Source organism: Mauremys mutica, chromosome 13, assembly GCF_020497125.1.
Source record: "Mauremys mutica isolate MM-2020 ecotype Southern chromosome 13, ASM2049712v1, whole genome shotgun sequence".
NCBI lineage: Eukaryota > Metazoa > Chordata > Testudines > Geoemydidae > Mauremys > Mauremys mutica.
Genome location: NC_059084.1, coordinates 16974739 through 16996875, shown reverse-complemented (window position 1 = coordinate 16996875; position 22137 = coordinate 16974739). Strand labels below are relative to the sequence as shown.

General features: G+C 40.7%; 1 protein-coding gene across 2 annotated transcripts in view; it reads left to right on the top strand.

Moving 5' to 3' along the window:
• Positions 1–22137, top strand: part of ARFGEF2 (ADP ribosylation factor guanine nucleotide exchange factor 2) — a 56652-nt gene that overhangs the window by 23594 nt on the left and 10921 nt on the right. For both annotated transcript variants that reach the window (XM_044985580.1, XM_044985579.1), the window contains exons 13-31: positions 476–584; positions 1670–1871; positions 3198–3309; positions 3991–4196; positions 5216–5300; positions 5400–5571; positions 7345–7496; positions 8922–9050; positions 9538–9696; positions 11962–12109; positions 13345–13444; positions 14277–14317; positions 14405–14574; positions 15995–16146; positions 16294–16466; positions 19505–19665; positions 20500–20630; positions 20734–20863; positions 21273–21408. In XM_044985580.1, coding sequence (XP_044841515.1) covers positions 476–584; positions 1670–1871; positions 3198–3309; positions 3991–4196; positions 5216–5300; positions 5400–5571; positions 7345–7496; positions 8922–9050; positions 9538–9696; positions 11962–12109; positions 13345–13444; positions 14277–14317; positions 14405–14574; positions 15995–16146; positions 16294–16466; positions 19505–19665; positions 20500–20630; positions 20734–20863; positions 21273–21408 — 2668 coding nt within the window. The remainder of the gene's footprint in view (positions 1–475; positions 585–1669; positions 1872–3197; positions 3310–3990; positions 4197–5215; positions 5301–5399; positions 5572–7344; positions 7497–8921; positions 9051–9537; positions 9697–11961; positions 12110–13344; positions 13445–14276; positions 14318–14404; positions 14575–15994; positions 16147–16293; positions 16467–19504; positions 19666–20499; positions 20631–20733; positions 20864–21272; positions 21409–22137) is intronic.

Below are 22137 nucleotides of genomic sequence, written 5' to 3'. Positions count from 1 at the left end.
ATAAAACATTGCTAGATCAAAGAACGGAAGTAGCTCTGTATTCGTGCCCCAATTATATTCTTGCCTTAGTCTCTTCTCCCATTCTTTGAGGTCATGGTAACAGCAGAGAAACAATCCACTTTACCCCTGGAAACACTGCTTTATCAATAGTTGCATATAATATGGCTCTCCAACTGAAAATACTAAAATTGTTTCAAGCTTAAAACCCCCCACAAGCTGTCATTACTGGTGTTTAAAGCCAACAGTAGTGCTGTACATCAGAACAGCTCTCCTCTACTATTAAGTCTCTCTGAGGTGAGTTTGTTTCTTTAGTTAAATCACACCCGTAAAATCTTGAGAGAGAGAATTTGTTGGCTTGTTCTCTTCCTGCTTTTGATGTATTTTGTCTCAGCACAGAAATTCTAAATTTTAGTATCTAGGACTTGACCTGTCCAGTACAGTGTGATTAATTCTTTTTCTTCTTTCTTTTCTGCAGGAACTCAGCCTACGGAAAAAAGGTCTTGAATGTTTGGTTTCTATTTTAAAGTGCATGGTCGAATGGAGCAAAGACCTGTATGTGAACCCTAACCATCAGGCCAGTCTTGGTGAGATTTTCCACCCCACCCTCCAACAGTAGAAAAATGCATTTAAAATGTGGATGTCAGTCCAAATGTGTGTCCAGCAAATAAATGTATATCACTTTTTATGTACACCTTTTTGCTGTTATAACACTAGCAAGTGTGCTGTGTGTTTCCATAGGAAACAAATAGAGGTACCTGCCCTGAAGAGCTTACAGTCTAGATAATGGACTTGACAAAACACTCTGAATGAGGAGGATGGGGAAACAGAGCATTGGTTACAGAAATAGGATTTTGTGGCTATTTGGTTAAGCATAAAAGTCCTATTTCAGTAAACCATGTCGTCTTTACTCTGCTTTCCATTCCTGGTGTGTGATCCTCACTTCTTTGGCAGATCCACTGACAGGATTGTAAGCTACTTGAGACATGGATTTCTTTTTCTTTTTCTTTTTTTTTTTAACAGCAAGCAAAACTTATGGAAGCTTTAAGATTAAAAATACAGTGTACTTGGTAGACTGAGGAATATCAAAGCTCTATGAAAAGCAATGTGTCTTGTCTACAAACTGATTGATAGTTCAGTGAACATGAGGAAAGATGCCTGTTTACAGATATTTCTTTTTCTGTTTAAAAGCTGAGGTTCTAGGAGTTGAGCAGGAGACTGAACAGGATAATTCTTATGTGCACTAATAGTGTCTGTAGGCCCCAGGAATTCAAATAGTGTTTTAAAAAAAAAAACATACACAAGGTGGAGCCCTCATATTGAGTAGTGTGCTAGCCAGCTCTCCCCCGATCACTTAGGTGGTGAAACTGGTGTTATTGTGAGTAGCAATAGCTCTTCTTCTGCACCCTGTACACCCTTCTTTACTAGGTGGAGGCGCAGAGATCTTTCCTCCACTCTTCTTCCTCACTGCTTCGGGAAAGTGGCATGGGGCATAAGATGCCCCTAATGATTAAATGTTTGGTGACTGTTTTGCTGGAGAGAGAGGGGTCAGATGGTTTAAGAGGAGGTGTGTGTGTGTGTGTGTGTGTGTGTGTTCACATGCTCCTTGGGGGCATGTTGGCTTTTCTCACTAATCATTCTTATGCTTCTTGTACTCTTCGCCTACCTGCAGGTTCAGATAGACCTTCAGATCAGGAAATGGGTGAGGGTAAATGTTTGGAGACTGGAAGAAGACGGAGTAGTGTGAGTTCCTTGGATTCGACGGTGTCCTCAGGAATTGGAAGCATTGGCATCCAGACTGCTGTCCCTGATGATCCTGAGCAGTTTGAGGTCATCAAGCAACAAAAGGAGATAATTGAACATGGGATAGAATTGTAAGTGGGTTGGCAAGGAAATAAAGGCTAACTAGTGTGAATGTCCGTCGGATGCATCTTCACTGTTTCTGATGTAGTCACTATGTATTACAGGAACCGTGTTTGTTCAGTTTAAAGGGACACTTGTCATAATAAAGTAGCACTGACAACTAAAAATTACACTTCCTTCTGAAAACCTTTGTCTACTCTTGTCACAAGCTAACTCCTGAGGGGTATGTCTGCGGCTGACCTGGGTCAGCTGACTTGGCCTTCGGGGCTAAAAATTGCAGTGGAGATGTTTTGGGCTCAGGCTGGAGACCAGGCTTTGAGATCAATCCCCCACGCAGGTGTCAGAGCCCAGGCTCTAGCTTGAGCCCAAACATCTACACTGCAGTTTTAAGCCTTGCAGCCCGAGCCCTGTGTACCTGACTCAGTTGCTCTGGGTTCTGAGACTTTGCACCAAGGGGTTTTTATTGCAGTGTAGACGTCCTCGAAGTCTACTGTAACTAAAAGGAATTGGGGGATGATTTTGTTCACTCTGTGATCTTGACACAATTGTGTGGTGGTCTCCTTTTAGGCAGATTCAGCCACAAAGGAGAGGAAACTTTTTTTTTTTAAGTGATTGTAAATTACTAATTGGTTTGGAGCAGGTGTAATATGACTGCTCTTTAATTCAAAAAAATGGGTAGACTTCAAGTTGGCAATGACCCTTTCAAATTGCTATATTTAAAAAAATCCTCTTTGGTTGTATTACTAATGAAAACTGAAATTCTGCAAGTGCTTTCGCCTTTTGTGCTCCTGTGTTACACACACACAACTGGGAGAATAAAATGATTGGTTCAAGTACATTTGTCTTATAATCACTTAAAAAAATTTAAATTATCCTGGATATTGCCATGCTTCAAATGCTGTAGAAGGGTGTTCCTTTTTAAAAACATCCAAACGCGCACAAACCTCCTTAGAACTGTTCTTATTTTATGAAAAAACTTCTATTAATAGCATTTGGAAAAATCAGGTGTTTTTTTTTTTAATTAAACCTAAATTATCTTGACATCCTTAATTCTAAAATAGTGGTCTTTGAATATACCACATAATACGCAGGATGGGATGTCTAGCGTTACCTCGCTAATGCATTAATTTCCCCCCATCCCCCAAAAAAAACAAAACATCCAGATGTTTTTTCTTAACTATTCACCTTAAAGGTGGAAGTAATGTGATTTTTAAATTCCTTCCTTTTGTAAGGGCTCTGCAGATGCAAGTAAACTTTATGCACCATAGTGTCCAGGTGTAAGCTATAGCTTTTCTGCCTCTCATTTAATTTTTTTTATATTCTGTCTGTATGAATAGATTTAACAAAAAGTCAAAAAGAGGAATACAGTATCTTCAAGAACAGGGCATGCTTGGCACTACAACAGAAGACATCGCACAGTTTCTGCACCAAGAAGAACGTCTGTGTTTTGTAAGTCTGAATGCTACTTAAGCGATTAATTTGTTTTACGAAGATATTCCTTCCCTCTCCCCAGCAATTCAGCTGTTGCTGCTTTCATATTCCATGCCACCTTACTTTAATTACCTTTTATGGCAGAGAATCTAATGAAGGTTCTCAACTCCCTCCCCCCAGGTTAATCTCAAACCACCGCTGCACAGTGGCGCTGGAACATTTTTTAATAGGAGGGGTGCTGAAAGCCAGCCCCCCACCCCAGCTGATGCCGGGAGCAAAGCCCTGGGTGCCTGCGCCTATACCTCCGCACCACTGCTCCCAATTTACATACTCCTTTTAGGCTCTTTGCAGATCTTTGCTTTTGGCAATGGAGGACTGGGTGGGATTCCCTTCATGCCTACTAATGCTGCTTTTTTTAGATCTGCCAGAAGAGCGAACTGGCTTCTTACTGGAGCCGGTTATTTTATAGCATTGACTTTTAAAGGTGGTGTTAATGACACTTAATGGAATGTTGTGACCATTGACCAGACTTGACTTTCCATATCCAACAGTGGCTCTGCTTCTCATGAGCAACATACCAACCTTATTATGAAATTTACTGCAGTGCAACTGTTATACAATAAGTTCATTGAAATAGAAAAGGGGGAAGGTACAGTTAGTTTGATACATAATAGTCATAACAGTCTCTCTTGTGTTTAGACCCAAGTTGGAGAATTTCTAGGGGAGAGCAGTAGATTTAACAAGGAGGTGATGTATGCCTACGTAGACCAGCTTGATTTCTGTGGAAAAGACTTTGTCTCTGCTCTACGTATATTTCTGGAAGGCTTTCGGTTACCAGGCGAAGCCCAGAAGATTGATAGATTAATGGAGAAGTTTGCGGCTAGATACATTGAATGCAACCAAGGGTAACTTGAAACATAATATTGGATAAACTGTCTTAGGAATGGTCACCTTGTTGGCAGCCGTAGGCAGTAAAGCAAGGCTTGACTCGTGCTTGCCCCACAAGGGCAAGGCACATTGCAGGGATGTGTGGGGGCAGATTGTGTTGCTGTTGTCCATGCTATACCTGTTCTATAGCTAAATGGAAGACCCGTGGGATGTTCCTGTAGGCAGCTGCTAAATCATCATGAAGTCTTGAACAGGAGGTGTGGCAGTATTGGCACTTCAGAGAGCACTTTCTAACAGGTGCATGGGATCTAATTGAGCAAGAATGCTTCAGATACTGCATATCCTATTTATCCATGTTGTACTTAACCAGTTCAACAAAATCAAAGTTTTGTGAGCCTTAATTGTTTGTTAGTGGAAGATAAAAAATCTAGTTTGGTAAGTAATGTGTCTCTGTGTAATGAGGCATTTTCCCACTTGCCTTCAGCCAGGCAAACGTGCATGGATGGGCCAATTTGTGATAATATAGACCATTTTACTCTAAAACAAATTTGAAAATACAATTCTTGCTTGAAAACTTTGACATTGTCTGCTTAAGAATCCAGACTTAATCAATTTCCACTCCCAGATCCGTCACACATCACTGTTTTTAATAAAAATGAGTATATTTAGAAAGGAAACTTGGATGTGAGTACGCTAGTGGATAAATCTTATTCTAATTGCTTGTTGAAAACAGTGGAAGAATAGTAATGAATAGCATTTTTTAATTGCCTTTTTCTGTAATCTTGTAAATGTGTGGCTTCACAAATTCTTCCCTTTCCCCTTCATTGGCCTTGCTGTAGCTTTCAGTACATATTAAGAAGTAGCTGGGCTAAGTATAAACTTATTTTAATATGAAAGGCTAAAGTATGAGATTCCTTGTCGGGCTTTACTGTGTCAGGAGTGTGTAATGCTTCTGAACTGCATCTCTTCCCTGCATGCGCAGAGAGAGCTAATGGATTGAAGATCTAGAACTCTAAAACGTGTTTCTCTGTTTCAGGCAAACCCTATTTGCTAGTGCTGACACTGCCTATGTTTTAGCATATTCTATTATAATGCTGACTACGGACTTGCACAGTCCCCAGGTAGGGAAAAATCGCTATAGAACTGCTACAAGTGCTCTTCTCTAGAACTTGTTCTCAAAATTTGACACCTGAATTTTTATCCATCTCACCTGTTGACAGGTAAAGAATAAAATGACAAAAGAGCAATATATTAAAATGAATCGAGGAATCAATGACAGTAAAGACCTGCCAGAAGAGTATCTGTCCACTATCTATGAAGAAATAGAAGGGAAAAAAATTGCAATGAAAGAGTCAAAAGAATATGCAATTACAACTAAATCTACTAAGCCAAGTAAGATTTAATTAGAAACTCAATATAATGCTCAGAGTGTTTTTTATAGTATCTCGTATTCAAGGATTAACATTATAAAATGCGTTAATTCAGCTTAGCCTTTGTGTACTTCACACAAGTGTTGACAATTTGGGGACCACTTTACCCAATGCTGAAACATGGCCACTGGTATGTGGCCACTTCGGTGTAAAAGCTCCTAGCACCACTAGACACGGTTAAGGGGAAGAAGTGAAGAATGCTGTAGCTATTTGAAAAAGAAGAGGGACTTAAGGGAGGCAGAATGTAATAATCTAAGTTGGCACTTGGCCAGGAGAAAAGAGCTGACAGTCTTCTTCAGAGTTTTTTGTGACTATCTCATGTTGTGCCATGTTTAACAATGGCACCTCATAGTTCAGAGAGACTGATTTGCTGTTCCTAAGGAGTTTGCAGTCTGAGGTGATAACCCAGGGAGGGCTTAGCAGTTGGCAACATCATTAAAGTCACTTGAAGTTAGGTGACTTTTCTGTACCTAGAATAGATGAGGACTTAAATGATATGTCGCATCCAAATGACAGCACCTCCAGCTGCACTGTACTTTTAATAGCATATTGGGCAATTAATGTAGTGCTAACTGAAGGAAGAGAACCAACTACCAAATCATCGGCACTACCTCCTTCAGTGCTTGCATGCTCCTTCGAGGTCTTACATTCAGGTATTGATTCTTTATCTTGAGAGTTAACTAGGTCACAGCCTGAAGTGCTATGGTTGCAGGAATAAAGAAACAGCACTGCTTATTTTAATAGGCTATGGCTATGTCTACATTACACAGTTTTTAGCGACATGGCTGTGTTGCTACAGCTGTGCCGCTAAAAGTCGCGCAGTGTAGCTGCTGCTTGTCGGCTCTCCTGCTGACAAAAAACATTCACCCCCAGCGAGTGGCATTTGCATTGTCGCCAGGAGCACTGTCCTGCCGAGAAAGCGCTGTTCACACTGGTGCATGTCGCTGGCAAAACTTTGTCTTTCAGGGTTTATTTATTTATTTTAAACACCTCTGAAAGACAAAAGTTTTGTCATTCAATTGCCAGTGTAGACGTAGCCTCTGTCTACACTACCACCTATGTTGCTCAGGGGAGTGAAAAAAAACACCCCTCTGAGCAACATAAGTTACCCCAACATAAGTGCTGGTGTGGACAGCTTCTCCCGGTAACATAAATGCCACCACTCATTGGGGGTGGATTAATTATGTTGACGGGAGAGCTCTCTCTCCCATCAGCGTAGAGTGGCTACACTAGAGATCTTACAACAGCACAGCTGCATCAGTACAGTGGCGCTATTGTAAGCTCTCTGCTGTAGACATAGCCGTAGCCATAGCATCTGTTTTGCAAACTTGAGACTTTAAAGCATTCTTATGTAGTTCACATGAACTAAATGACTTAATAAAATACGCCTCTGGATTTTACTTTTTCTATGAAGCAGGTCATAAAGTGTGGGAGACTGTTAAGGGAAGAGCTGTATAACTGCAGTACTGTACCTTACGATATATGTGGATTGTTGTACTAGACATGGTTGTGTTTTTGTTTTTGTTACCCCAAGGCTTACACTTTATATGAAAGGCAAAGTCCCATGACAGCATCTTGAGTAAATCCAAAAGCTTCTGAACAAGCTTCCTTAAATTGCAATCTCTAGATAAAAATTAAAAAAATCTCCCTTCAGCATCTGATACCCAGAACTAAGGAATGGAGCCTGATAGCAAAAATACATATAGTGATGCAGGTTTTGTGCTGTTCTTCATAGATGTAGCCAATGAGAAGCAGCGGCGGTTATTGTACAACCTGGAGATGGAGCAAATGGCTAAAACGGCTAAAGCCCTCATGGAGGCAGTAAGCCATGCAAAGGCTCCTTTTACTAGTGCCACTCACCTGGATCACGTCAGACCCATGTTCAAAGTGAGTGTATGGATTTCTCCGTCACGTATCTTTGTTAGGGCATGTAATCCTCTTCAATCCATAACGTGCCTCGTTGAGAGCTGTGATAACTGAGCCATAGAGTGCAGCAGTGCATCTCTTTTATGAAGGTGTCAATATTCTGATGTGACTAAAAGTGTTGCATTCTGCCATGAGAGTCTCTGGCTTAGGAGTGTGAAGAGAAGAGCTGGGAGTATTGGAGGCAGAAAAGAGTCTTATTTTTTTTTATAAGGGATATTAATATACTCTAATTCAGGGGTGGGCAAACTTTTTGGCCTGAGGGCCACATCTGGGTGGGGAAATTACATGCAGGGCCATGAATGTAGGGCTGGGGCAGGGGGTTCGGGTGCAGGAGGGAGTGCAAGGTGTGGGAGGGGGTGTGGTGTGCAGGAAGGGGCTCAGGAGGAGTGTGGGGTGTATGAGGGGGTTCAGGGAAGGGTGCAGCATGTGGGGGGGCTCAGGGCAGGGGGTTGGGGTGCAGGGAGGGGTGCGGCGTGTGGGGGGGCTCAGGGCAGGGGGTTGGGGTGCAGGGAGGGGTGCGGCGTGAGGGGGCTCAGGGCAGGGGGTTGGGGTGCAGGGAGGGGTGCGGCGGGGGGGGGCTCAGGGCAGGGGGTTGGGGTGCAGGGAGGGGTGCGGTGTGTGGGGGGGCTCAGAAGGGGGTTGGGGTGCAGGGAGGGGTGCCTAGTGCAGGAGGGGGCTCAGAGAAGGGGGTTAGGGTGCAGGAGGGGTTTAGGGTGTGTCAGGGGGTTGGGGTGCAGGTTCCGGTCTGGTGCCGCTTACCTTGAGCGGTTCTGGGCTGGCAGCGACATGCAGCAGGGCTAAGGCAGGCTCCCTGCCTGCCCTGGCCCTGCGCCACTCCCGGAAGCAGCCGGCACCATGTCCCTGCAGCCCCTGGAAGAGGGGTGGGGCAGAGGGCTCCATGTGCTGCCCTCGCCTGCGGGTACCTCCCTCAAAGCCCCTATTGGCCATGGTTCCCCATTCCCGGCCAATGGGGGCTGTGAGGAGCGGTGCCTGCAGGCAAGGGCAGCGAGCGGAGCCCTCTGCCCCCCTTCACCCACCCCCCATCCCCCCCAAGGGGCCATAGGGATGTGGTGCCGGCCACTTCTGGGAGTGGCGTGGGGCCAGGGCAGGCAGGGAGCCTGCCTTAGCCCTGCGGCGCCACAGGGGTGACAATCCTGTGGGCCGGATCCAAAGCCCTGATAGGCCAGGTCCAACCCGCAGGCCATAGTTTGCCCACCCTGCTCTAGATGCTGTAGAAAAAGTATGTGAATGGCATCCTGGTACTTCATTATGTGAATGGGAGGATACAGTGTTGGCATGGGCAATGTCTACACTAGCCACTGCTTTAGGGAGAATCGTGATTTGGTGGTAATGAAACTAAACTTACAAGGGCTTCCTTTTTGCTAGCTTGTCTGGACTCCATTGTTGGCAGCTTACAGCGTTGGCCTTCAGAACTGCGATGACACGGAAGTTGCATCTCTGTGTTTGGAAGGAATTCGATGTGCAATCCGAATAGCCTGCATTTTTGGAATGCAGGTTTGTATACGTTAGACATGCTATGTCTAGGTCACTGGAGTCCATCATGGCTTCTGACATCTGTAGTAGTAAAACTATAAAAATGTTACTTTGGCGTAAGCTATCTTAAGCAAGTGAAAATAACTTGCTCTGCTAATCAACACGGATAATGTTTTTGTTTGCAGAACAGTTTTAGTTTTAATCTGTCTAGAGCTCTGGATCATAAATAAAGATAATAGTGGGGGTTTATTCTTAATCCTCAGATGCCTCCCACTTCTGATGCTCCCATTAAGATCATTTGCTAGTGTGTCTCCAGCTCTTCTGTACTATATTGTCAGGGAAATACTTTGCCATAATTGCAATCACAGAGCCATACTTGGAAGGGAAGTTACCCAGACTTGAGGGGGTTGTGTGCATTTTGGCGGGGAGGGTGCTTTTTCTTTAGTATTTGCAGACATCTCAATTTCTCAGGCTTATTTCTGTTCTCATATTTGTATCTGCATTCTAGCTTGAACGAGATGCCTATGTGCAGGCCCTTGCTCGCTTCTCACTCTTGACTGCCAGCTCTAGCATCACAGAAATGAAACAGAAAAACATAGACACCATTAAGACACTTATTACCGTGGCCCATACAGATGGCAACTATCTTGGGAATTCCTGGCATGAGGTAAAAACTTGAATAGTAAATGTGAGGCTTCAGTGTGCCCTCACAGCTTACCAAACTTTTGTTCACCGAGTTCTGCCTACTGTTTGCGCAGCCCACAGGATTTGAAACTCCGGCACCAGAGAACTCTGCTGTGATGAAGGGATTTATTCTGCAAACTGTGCACTGGCATCTCATTTTCACTGTTTTTAATAAAATTCTTTCTAGCCTTTGTAGTTGTGAAGGCAGCTCAAACATGAACAGTGAAACCAGTACTGTGCTTTTTGTAGACAGCATGAAACACTCTACACCTCAGTGGAGTGTTGCCTCTGAAACCTAATGATGTTTCAAAAGTCAATATGTAAACTATTGTGCTGTTCACTGTAGCAGAAAAATATATGGTTAGTCCAGGGGTTGGCAGCCTTTCAGAAGTGGTGTGCCGAGTCTTCATTTATTCACTCTAATTTAAGGTTTCGTGTGCCAGTAATACATTTTAACGTTTTTAGCAGGTCTCTCCCTATAAGTCTATAATATATAACTAAGCTATTGTTGTATATAAAGTAAATAAGGTTTTTAAAATGTTTAAGAAGCTTCATTTAAAATTAAATTAAAATACAGAGCCCCCCGGCTCGGTGGCCAGGACCATGAGTGCCATAGGTTGCCTACCCCTGGGTTAGTCCATCTCTCAAACCTTTCCTCACAGGAATCTCTACAGTGCAGTTATTGTCAGTGCATACCCCTTTAGTACATTGAAAATGGAAAAACAGGAGAAGAGTAAAACTGAATCGAATCTGAAAACATACAAAGACTGCTGTGACTAAGAGAATATGAAACTAGTCAAAAATTGGGATTTGTATTGTTTTGTTTGCTGATCTGGAGATTTCTGCACAATCCGAAGGACCTTGCTGCAGAATTTAGGTTCAGTTCATAATAAAGCACACAGTGTCTTGACTAGTTGTACATTTACTCTGTCCAGAGCTCCTCTTTAGTTTTCCTTAAAGACTTGTCTAAAACTTAATTTTAAGTATCATAATGGATGCCAGAAACTGAGGACAAGAGGCGTTTCCATTTCTTCATAGTCCAACTAATTTTTCCTCTTGTATTTCTCTCAACATTCTTTCAAAGTGATCCACTGAAAGCATAAAATTCACCTAATGTTGTTGTGTGTGTCGCCATTGTAATGATTTGGCATCCTCTCGTACCTCACTGCCCACATGAATAGCCGTATCGTGAGGACAGCTTGCAGTAGAGAAAAAGCAGGAAGGAAGCAAACTTGTGTTAGTGGCAGTAAATGCTATCTGAGATGGACACTGTGTGAGAGATTCAGTTCTTCACAAAGACACCATTTCTCCCCTAACCCACAACAAATTAATCAAGCTGTCTCCTACAATCAAGGAAGAAAAGTCATTTCTGTCTTCACATAGTTGGGAGGTATTTGGAAGCTACATCAATAGAGACTATATAAGTACCTAAGTAAATGGATGAGTGCAGCACTGTCCTCTACTGGAAAGGATATCTGACTAGTTGAAGATATTATAAGTACTCTTTGATCGGCTGAGCTAGCTGGGCAGTTTCTCTAGCTCCTCAGAATAAGGCCTTAGAGTAGAAGGCCATGAATTCTGCCTTGATGGCATATGCTAGTATCTGGTATCTATGTATATGTTGCCAGTGTTCTTCACAACTGCTTCAACTCTGAGAAACAATTTTGCATTTAGATATTGAATCTAGTCTCTTGTTTGTGTTCATGAGATTAATCTAATAAATTTTGCATTATCATGGAGAGAGTAGATAGGCTCCTCAGTGGATGAGGGGGCTCTGAGAGACTGGGCTAGAACTGAAGTAGAAGACAAGACTTGTCGAACCAAATTGGAATCATGATCCTATTATAAACTTGTGGTCATCTTCACTTGATGCATTGTGGGAATTTCATTGCAGCTGCCATTTGTAGTAATGGGAGCTCACTTATTTATCTGTATGGGGAAGAGAACCTATTGGGTAATAAGCCCCATAATGTATAAATTCTTAAACCACACCCTAAGAAGGAAACTTGATCTCGTGACCAGAGAACTAAAAGTTGGACTTCTTGGTTCTGTTTTTCACAGCTGCCACTCACTCACTGTAATCTGTGGCAAATTGCTTAATTCCATTGTAAATTAGCAGTAATATTTGCCTATATCACAGAAGTGTTGAGGTTTAGTGTTGGTAAAATGGTTTGCGAACCTGTGAAGTCTCGTAAGGTAAAACATGGTAGCGGTCACTTACATTATTGAAATGTGCCTTTGTTATTAGATCTTGAAATGCATCAGCCAGCTGGAACTAGCACAGCTTATAGGGACTGGGGTTAAAACTCGATACTTATCTGGCTCTGGGCGTGAAAGGGAAGGCAGCATTAAAAGCTACACATCTGGAGGAGAAGAATTCATGGGCCTGGGACTAGGTAAGATTAATAGCTCTCTCACTTCACAAACCTGCATTTACCAAGTTAATTAAACCTAAACGTTTGTCACTATGAGAACGAATGATCAGTTCTTCACATGATGTTGGGTCGTATATTTACCTGCTTTCATTTTAACTGTGGAGACTAATGTCACTACATAATTAAAGAAAGTAGCCATTATTTCAACTAGCTTGGTAATGATTAAACATCTGAACACATTCCAGTTTCTATAAATCAGCTATGAGAAATTACTTCATAGACTACCCAGAGTAACTGCCTTGTAGGAACTTGAGTGTGGTCATAACTTGTCTGTTAAATCAGATCTGGTATGGCCATAGTCTTGTTACAGACATTAAAAGCTCTACTTTTTTCATTCCATTTTGAAATAAAAATGTTGAAATTACTGAAATCTGTCTGAATACTAAAATTTTTTGCTGATACTAACAATTTTCTGCTTTGAGATGTGGTGATAGATGGTTTTCAAGTTAGATATTTCACCCTAATGTACGTTGCATAGTCTAAAATCTGGTTTGTAAGGGGGGATTAGGAGGTGATGGTAGTCTGCATTTACCTGAGAAAAGAAATAAACACTCTCCATGAAAAAACATTTAATGTAGAAGTACTCTAGAGTTCCCCTGAGACAGTATCACATACTGTATATTAATGTAATTAAACTACATGTGCCCAGTACTAATTGCTCATATTCAGTTATAAGTGTTTATTTAGTACCAGTGTTACTGTAGGTTAATTACAAATATTACATTCAAATGTTTTTATTGTAGGCCTTTAGGCATAATTGTCATGACAACTGTTATTTAACTACTAATGCATTTCTCAAATGTTAAAGATTATTTGTAAGCCTATTGTAATCTTGATGGCCTGCTTTCTTAAAATGGATACTAGCCACCAAAATTAAGGATGCAAAACTGTATCCATTAAAACATCTCTATACCCTCCCCCACAAAATCTTTACGTGCTCATAACTTTTGTTATGAACTTGTTGAAATAATTTTCAGGCAGTGAATGTTTTTAAGAGGTACACAGCTTTGAAACTGGATCTTCACATGCAGAATAATCCAGGTGCATCATTACATAGAACAGGTGCTATAGGTCAGAAAATTCTAAGCTTCTTGGGAGCAGGACCCATCTGAATTCCTGTTTTGTATAAAATTGAGCATATTGCTGGTATTTAACTATGACTATTTCCTCAGATTGGATCTGATATTTTATTACAGGTAACCTAGTTGGTGGTGGAGTTGATAAAAGGCATATGGCCAGCATTCAGGAGTCTGTGGGCGAGACCAGTTCACAAAGTGTGGTGGTGGCAGTGGACAGGTACTGTAGTGCTTTCTCTCTTTCTGTTTGTAGTGACTTGCAAATCAAGAGTTACCCAAACTGTCCTGATTTCCCCCTGCAGACTGACAGGGCGGTTGGCTCTCAAAGCCTAACTTAAAACCCTTTTAAGAACAGGTTGGCATTCACCCTGAATGATGCCAAATCTCCTGGATCTGATGATGGTAAAATATTCTGGTGGGTGTTTTTGTTTGTTTGTTTTTTTTAAACTTCAGTCCTGCAACACTAAAGAGAGTGAAATACTCTTCTAGTAAACTAGTCTGGTGTTACCATTGATAACTGGATAATTGGAAAAAAGAACGTATGCAAGTTAGTTTGAGGGTGGGAAGTAGAGAGAGAGAGAATATTCTTAACCCTTTCCATTTGGAGAAATGGCGACCAGAATTCATTAAATTGGTGCCTTTGTAATGCACACCTGGTGATTTTTATAAAGGCTTTCTGCTACACTGGGTTTGTCCTGTTAATGTTGGCCATGAGCCACTACTTTACAGTTAGACTTTTTACCATTGCCGGGTAACTAACCCAAGTCAAGGTTTCTGAAATGCATCAGTGTCCTCAGTCTATTAGACCATGCTGACCTCTATATTCAGCTTTCCTTTTTTACTTCCTCCCTGTACATAGTTCACTCTTTCCACCTGTAAGTCACTGGTGGAAATCCAAAGCATTACCTTGCTAGTCTATTTTGCAGCATCAAGGTTTCTTTATAAACCTGCACCCTTTTACCTGGAAATACTCTAGTCTGTTATGTTCTTTTCCTTTATTTTTTTTTTAAATATAATGTATATTTTATCACACACCTTGATTTGTTCTACAGAATATTTACAGGATCAACCCGGTTGGACGGAAATGCAATAGGTATGTATGCTGAACATATGAGGAAATTAACTGTGTTGCAGTAGAACACCGAAAACTCATAGTTTGTAATATCTGTTTAATATTCAGTTGATTTTGTCCGATGGCTGTGCGCCGTTTCCATGGATGAGCTGGCTTCCCCACACCATCCTCGCATGTTCAGCCTGCAGAAGATAGTAGAGATCTCATATTACAATATGAATCGAATTAGACTGCAATGGTCAAGGATATGGCAAGTGATTGGAGATCATTTCAATAAGGTAATTCAAAACTTACAGGTTATACAACATGCTTTTGTAGTACTATTTTTTAGTCCAGTTGGAATCATGCTCATTAGCTTTCCCTTATTAAGATGCCCAAGATGATGTCTTGGAAGGCTTTCCTGATTCAGAACATCATAGGTTTTGACATGTATTGATCAACATGGATTTAGTTGAGGCTGCTACATTCTTTACATTAGAGTTGGAGAAGTCCTAAGTCTTTCTTTCATATGTGTTTGGATCTTAATTGAATCCGTGGTGTTGGGCCATAATATTCATATTATCTTGAGGAGGAGGGGAAAGATATCTGTCCTCTCCCCTTCCCACCCTCATCCCCTTTTTTTTGGTTTGTTTTTGGAAATCATATGACCGCTTTCTTCATCCTTTGTTTCCCCCCGTATTGAGAATGTCAGGACATGATTTATGTTGTCCTCTTCTTTCTAAACTATGTAGGCAGTTTCCTTTTGGAATCAGTGAAGCCTGGTTAGGTTTCATCTTATAAAATGTGTGTAGACTGAGGGACAGCAACCATATGTGTTCCTTATGATGGGATGATTAATTTATTTGTCTCTCCCGCTAGTCTCCACTGCTAATCCTTTTTTCCACACAATCAAAGCAAGAAAAATGACCATCTGATTCTCCTCTTAAAAATAAATAAATCTAAATTCTCAATTTGTTTTACCAGCTCAGGAGTCTGTTTCTTTAGTTTTAACATGGGCAAAAGCACACATGTCAACTTCAGGAAAACATGGTCTAACCACAACATCTAGCCTAGGAACATCTATGATGTGCAGCATAAATATCTAGATAGTTCTAAATGAATCTTTTAATTTAATATTTCCCCATTCACACTTAATCCTTGCTAAAGCATTCAGATGTAGGTACCTAAAGTTAACTGCGATTTAATTACCTATCTGACTTCCTTCCACTCCCGACAAGATATACTGACCACCTGTAGCTCCTATTGAAGTCAGTGACTGAGTGGTCAGGATCTCTGGAAAAAAATCAGCTCATTATCATCTCTGTTCCTGTCTTTAGGCATTTAAGCAAAATGTACAAGCTTATGAGGTTTTTTCTTGCTATGAAATGTTATCTTATTGAAACTAGAAAAATAGTGAGTATACAGGGAAACTAAGTGTTTGTTTGCAAACTCAAATATGCTAACTCTCTAACATAAAATAATTCTCCATGTCCTAGCCTGATAGTTTGGTGGTGTACCCCTTCCCTCATGCCCCTTAGTAAACTAATCCCTGGGGTTCTTAGACAGCCATTATACGTTTGTAAAAACCATTCAGGTGTATAAAGATTGGGTCATGGAAATGAAAATCCCATGGAAATGAAAAGCTTGTGTAGTATAGTTCACATGAACTTTTAAATGTACGTTGAGACACACACACCCCTTTTCCTTCTCTATTACTAGGTTGGATGTAACCCTAATGAAGATGTGGCCATCTTTGCAGTTGATTCATTAAGGCAGCTATCAATGAAGTTTCTCGAGAAGGGAGAATTAGCCAACTTCCGTTTCCAGAAAGACTTTTTGAGGCCCTTTGAGCACATTATGAAGAAAAACAGGTGTGCGTGCACTGAAACGTCTGTCTTGGCTTGGGTTTTTTTATGCAGCAACTTAAAATGTGACCAGGTTTCCTGTGCTAATGTGGGTGGGATGCTCCCTGGTATGCAGGCAATGGCAAATAACATGGTGGTTAATTTGTTTTTAAGATCTCCTACCATTCGTGACATGGTAATACGCTGTATTGCTCAGATGGTGAACTCACAGGCTGGTAACATTCGCTCAGGCTGGAAGAATATCTTTGCAGTATTTCACCAAGCAGCTTCAGACCATGATGGGAATATTGTGGAGTTGGCTTTCCAAACAACAGGACATATAGTTAGTAAGTAGTGGTTGGCAGATGGAACACCTTAACTAACATACTCTCATGCTAAAAGCGCTTGTCTACATAATAAACTCTATTGTAGGGGAGGGGGCTGTGTTTTTAAATGTCCAAATTGTTTAAAGTACGTGGTTAAGTTTTGCCTGCTCCCTGGCTCTAAACAATTCTGTATCATGGTAGACCAAACTATTGTACAATGCCTGATCGTGTATGGCATGATCTGTAAGTATTATTTTATATAATCTGAATCCAATCGGGTATATGAAATACTTCTAATAGTAATATGAAAGTGTTCTCTCAACCCTATATAATACATCTGGGCACCTAGATTAATTCTCCAGCTTTACAGATTTAGTTAAGTTCTGTGTCTCTGATATATAGCTTCCAACAAAGGCAGTGATGGGTGCCTTAGAAATGTCATGGATGGCTAGAGGAAAACTCTTCCCAGTCCAAGCATAATCTATTCATAGCCCTTTATTGTAATTAACTGCAATTTAAGACACTCCACCCTCACGCTTCTCCTTAGACAGAACAAAGGACTACAAATGACTTGATTTGAAGGCTGGATTAGATGTTGCAATAGTACTTTCTCTCCCCCCCCCCCCCAACCCTTCCGGCCTCTTTATCAGGTCAGATTGTTTGTGGGGGTATGGGTGGGTTGCATCGTATTAACACCCAGTGCTTACTCCAGTCTGTCTTTTTAAACAGTACGTGCTGGAGTTTTAGCGCATCGGGCACGTAAATACCTTGCAATGCTAGCTACAAAAGTGCCATGCAAACACCTGTTTTCACTTTTGGGTGACACTGTAAAAAAGAAGCAGGCAGCATTATCTTCTGTAAATGTAAACAAACTTGTTTGTCTTAGTGATTGGCTGAACAAGAAGTAGGACTGATGGACTTGTAGGCTCTAAAGTTTTACATTGTTTTGGTTTTGGGTGCAGTTATGCCACACACAAAAATTACATTTGTAAATTGCACTTTCACGATAACGAGATCGCACTACAATAGAAAGGGAGAGCATTAGCCTGCTAAACCCAGGGTTGTGAGTTCAGTCCTTGAGGGGGCCACTTAGGGATCTGGGGCAAAAATCAGTACTTGGTCCTGCTAGTGAAGGCAGGGGGATGGACTCAATGACCCTTCAGGGTCCCTTCCAGTTCTAGGAGATACACACATTTAATAATGGAGATGTTCTATGAGGTGAATTGAAAAAATACTATTTTTTGTTTACAAATATTTGCTCTGTAAAAATTATCAAAAATAAAGTGAGCACTGTGTACTTTGTATTTTGTGCTGTAATTGAAATCAACATATTTTAAAATGTAGAAAAACATTCAAAAAAGTTTATAATAAATGTCAGTTGATAGTCTATTGTTTAACAGTGCGATTACAACTGCGATTAATCACAAATAATTTTTTTGTTAATCGCATGAGTTAACTGCGATTAATCACCCATCCTAGATATTTTACTTGCTGAGTTAGCCCTACAGAGCCATCTACTTTATTAAAAAGATATTTGGGCATATTGGTGAGCCAATTAAAAAGTACACATTGTGTACTCCAGTTTTTGAAATGAAGTAATTCTAGTTTCTGATGGCATATTACTTGCAATATATGCCCTGAAACTTATTTTTAAGCATTCGCTGTACACTTTTGTAGAAGTTATTCTGCTCTGTTGCTGTTTAAATGCTTTTTACAGCAAGGGAGAAATTGACTCTGAGTTAAAAAGTGAAACTAAGGTATGTCTACACTACATGTGATTACTGTGGTGGTTGATGTCCACACTACCCTCCTTCTGTTGGTGGTGCGTGTCCTCACCAGGAGTGCTTCCACTGACCTGAAGAGTAGCAGTGTGGTGGGGCTGAGAGCCAGGGCTCTTAGCTTCATGAAGTTCTCCCCCTGGGAGCCCAGCTACCCTATGGGGCTTTGGGTGGGGAGGGGGTGGGCAGCCAGACTTCCAGCCAGGAGGCTCTGTGCTGCTGGGATCCGAGGGGGAGACAGCCAGGCTCCCAGCAGGGAGTGAGGAGCCCAGGCAGCACCACCAGGAGCCTGGGTGACAGCCCGGCTTGGAGCAGAGACCCAGCAGCAGCCCTGCTGGGGAGCTGGGCTTTCTTATCAATTTCAGGGCTCCAGCAGAGCTGTGAAATTGACAAGACAGCCAATAGCTGATGTAAGTCACGCAGTGTTTACATCACGCAGTGTTTACATTGACACTGCATGATCCTAACTACACCGACATAAGCCTTATACCCCTCGTGAAGGTGGAGTAGTTATGTTGGTGTAGTAGGGCACTTAAATCGGTGGGAGCAAAGCTGTAGTTTGTACGCTGACATAGTTAGATCGACATAAGCTGTCTTTTATGTGTAGGGTAGACCAGGGCCTAACTGCTCTTTGTATTTAATAGCATTATGCTTATAAACTAACAGAATAACTTTCTCTCCTTTTTTTTTTCCCTCTTCTTCTTTTCCCCCTCCAACATCAGTTATAGTGATCTTACTATGGTTATAACTACTAGGTACAAAACTTCCAGACAAATCTGATTTTCATGCTGACTGGCCCTTCAGTTTTTGAACACTAGTCAGTTTCTCTTACTACAGAACCTCTGAGGACTCTCTGGGTTATTTGACCGAAACAAGAGAGGTGGTGCATCTTGCATACAGATAGAAGATGATTTGAAATTTAACAATTCATCTAAAGAGCTTTAACAAGAGTATCTGTGGCTTTTAAAAAAAAAATAGACTTGAACCATTTTAATGAGGCTATGAAATAGTAATGATCATTATCATAGAATGGATTTTTTAATATTAATACTATTTACCTGTTAGTATATACTAAGAAATTGTGGTGTGTTGATTCTGTAATACTGTTTAGTGTTTAATATTGATAAAATCAAATACTAGATCCTCAGCTGATACAAATTGGTATAGCTTCATTGGCTTCAGTGAAGGTATGCCAGTTTACATCAGTGGAGGCTCCAACTCAAAAAGTCTGATCCAATATTAGTATGTTTAAGACATTTCTTTTTCCTTTGTTTTCCCCAGCCAATATTTTTCAGCAGCATTTTCCAGCAGCAATAGATTCATTCCAGGATGCTGTAAAATGTTTATCTGAATTTGCCTGTAATGCAGCATTTCCGGACACCAGTATGGAAGCAATCCGACTTATCCGTTATTGTGCTAAATATGTTTCAGAAAGACCACAGGTATTTTCTGTTCTTGTAATAATTTTTAGTTTTAAACTGTGATTACTCCTGTAGCTAAGACTCTGCTCTTAAACATAGACTTTAGGTTCTTAGTGAATATCATGCTAAAATGTTTCCCCCAAATTAGACACCTCTTTAGCATTAGCAGAACACACACTTAACGCTCATCTTTAGAAAATGGAGAGAACCTTGTTTCAATCAGGTGTGGAAATAGCTGGATAAAATTGGCTGTTGCAGTTTTGTTAAACAAAAATTGTAAACTCTTAACTCTAAATAAGGACTCTTGCAATCTAACTTTCATATTGCATGTCAGTTCCTATCCTGTTAGAGCTTAACACCAAATCCCTATTGTATAAATATGTAATATTACAGTAATTCTGTTTAAAAGAATGTAGGCTGAAGTTACCTAATTAACATTGTTAGTTAATCTTGCAAGATTTGCAGGTTCCTCAGTTCTTGCATGCATGAGCACAGCATTGACTTACACAGAACTGTGTGCACACATGTATTTAGATGAGCAATTGTGTGTAAATGTGGGTGCAGTTAAGAGGTTGATCTGAAATCTTGTCTCCAATGTACAAAAAGAGCCAAATATTTTTTTAAACCTAGAGTAGGAATAGAACTAGATGAATCTTTTTATTTAGAAGTGTTAATGGAGATACTTGGAGAAACAAACAAATTAGGAAAGGGTTACTCAAATATCTTATTTGACCTCTCACTACTTACTTAAATTTTGAGTAGCCAAATTCTGTTTAGAAGATGCAATTTAGTTTAATTCTGAAGTCTTTTAGATGTGACTTAATAGGTAATAATCTTTCTCTAAATGGCTTTCAGGTATTGCGAGAATATACAAGTGATGACATGAATGTTGCTCCTGGAGACAGGGTCTGGGTCAGAGGATGGTTCCCTATTTTGTTTGAACTTTCCTGCATTATTAATCGATGCAAATTAGATGTTCGGACAAGGTAATGAGGTTCTTTGCTTTTTAGCTGCATTCAGTTATTGAAACTCTGATCAGAGGCAACTGTTTTAGCATCTTATTTTTGTATTCCTGTTTCCTTATTGTAGAGGCCTAACGGTGATGTTTGAAATAATGAAGAGCTATGGCCATACCTTTGAAAAACACTGGTGGCAAGATCTGTTTAGGATTGTGTTTCGGATATTTGACAATATGAAGCTTCCTGAACAACAAACGGAGGTAACAAAAGCCCTCTGAAGGATCTTGTTGTTGTGACAAAATAAGAGGTTTCCATACAATTGTGAAATAACACCCCCAAACTTCCACTTAGTGAAATCCTACTGTTCCTGGAAGGAGCGAGATTCTTAGCCCTGGTAAATTGACGCCTGGTACCTTTTTATTTAAAAAAAAAAAAAAAAAGGTTCAGCCTGGACTAGTGGTATTGTGTGTCTCCATGCCCAAATGGTATCTAGTTTCTAATCACCCCGACTCGAGGTACTTACAAGATGATCCAATTTTATCCAAACTACATTCCTCTCTTTTTGTATAGCCAGCCAATCCTATGCCATGTAGCACCATAAGATGGGAACCCATTCTTTCCATTCAGCACTTATCATAACAAAAATAAAGGCCTGTCATTGTCTTGCAGAAATCTGAATGGATGACAACTACATGTAACCATGCACTTTATGCAATCTGTGATGTATTCACGCAGTTTTATGAAGCTTTAAATGAGATCCTTCTTCCTGACATATTTGCACAGTTACACTGGTGTGTAAAACAAGGTAGCTTATTTACATACATATACACATTGTTTTTAAATGTACGTCTGGAATGCATGCTTTAACTTTTTTTTTTTCCTCGAGGTAATCAAAGCAAGGAAAATAAACCACTATTGCTATATATAAAACTGATGCAAGAATGTTTTTTCATGCTGTTTAATCCATTAGTGACTTTTCTCTGTCTGCAATTTTTGCCAAACGTGCTGCTACTTACGAAAGATCTTTAACTTCTTTTGCTTCAGTATGAATTACGTTAACACTTTTTGCCATTATCCCTTCTTCATTTGGCAAAAAAGCATTTTTTTTGTTTGCTGCATGAATAACATTTAATCTCGCATTACATTCACACTTCAAAAATTGTCCCTATATCTATACAGAGAGCATTCTAAAAAGTTAGAATACTTATTTGAACAAGAGACATAAGGAGTCAGCTGCCATATCTTTTTGTTAGAATTTTATATTATGTAACCTTTTTATGCAGACAGCACAGAGTGTTTAGGGAAGACTGGGAGGGAAAGGGGGGCTTGTGAATTGAACGCAAACTGTCCTTAAATCCTCCATGGTGCCTAGTTTATTATTTCATGGGAAAATGACTTGGGGCCTCTCAGGCACTGGACTAGGCATCAGATCTAATCTCTATTCCCAGCTCTGTCACTGGCCTGCTGTGTCACCTTGGCAAGATGCTTTGTTTCTCTGTGCCGCTTTCCCCTCTCACCATTTGTCTTTTTCTAT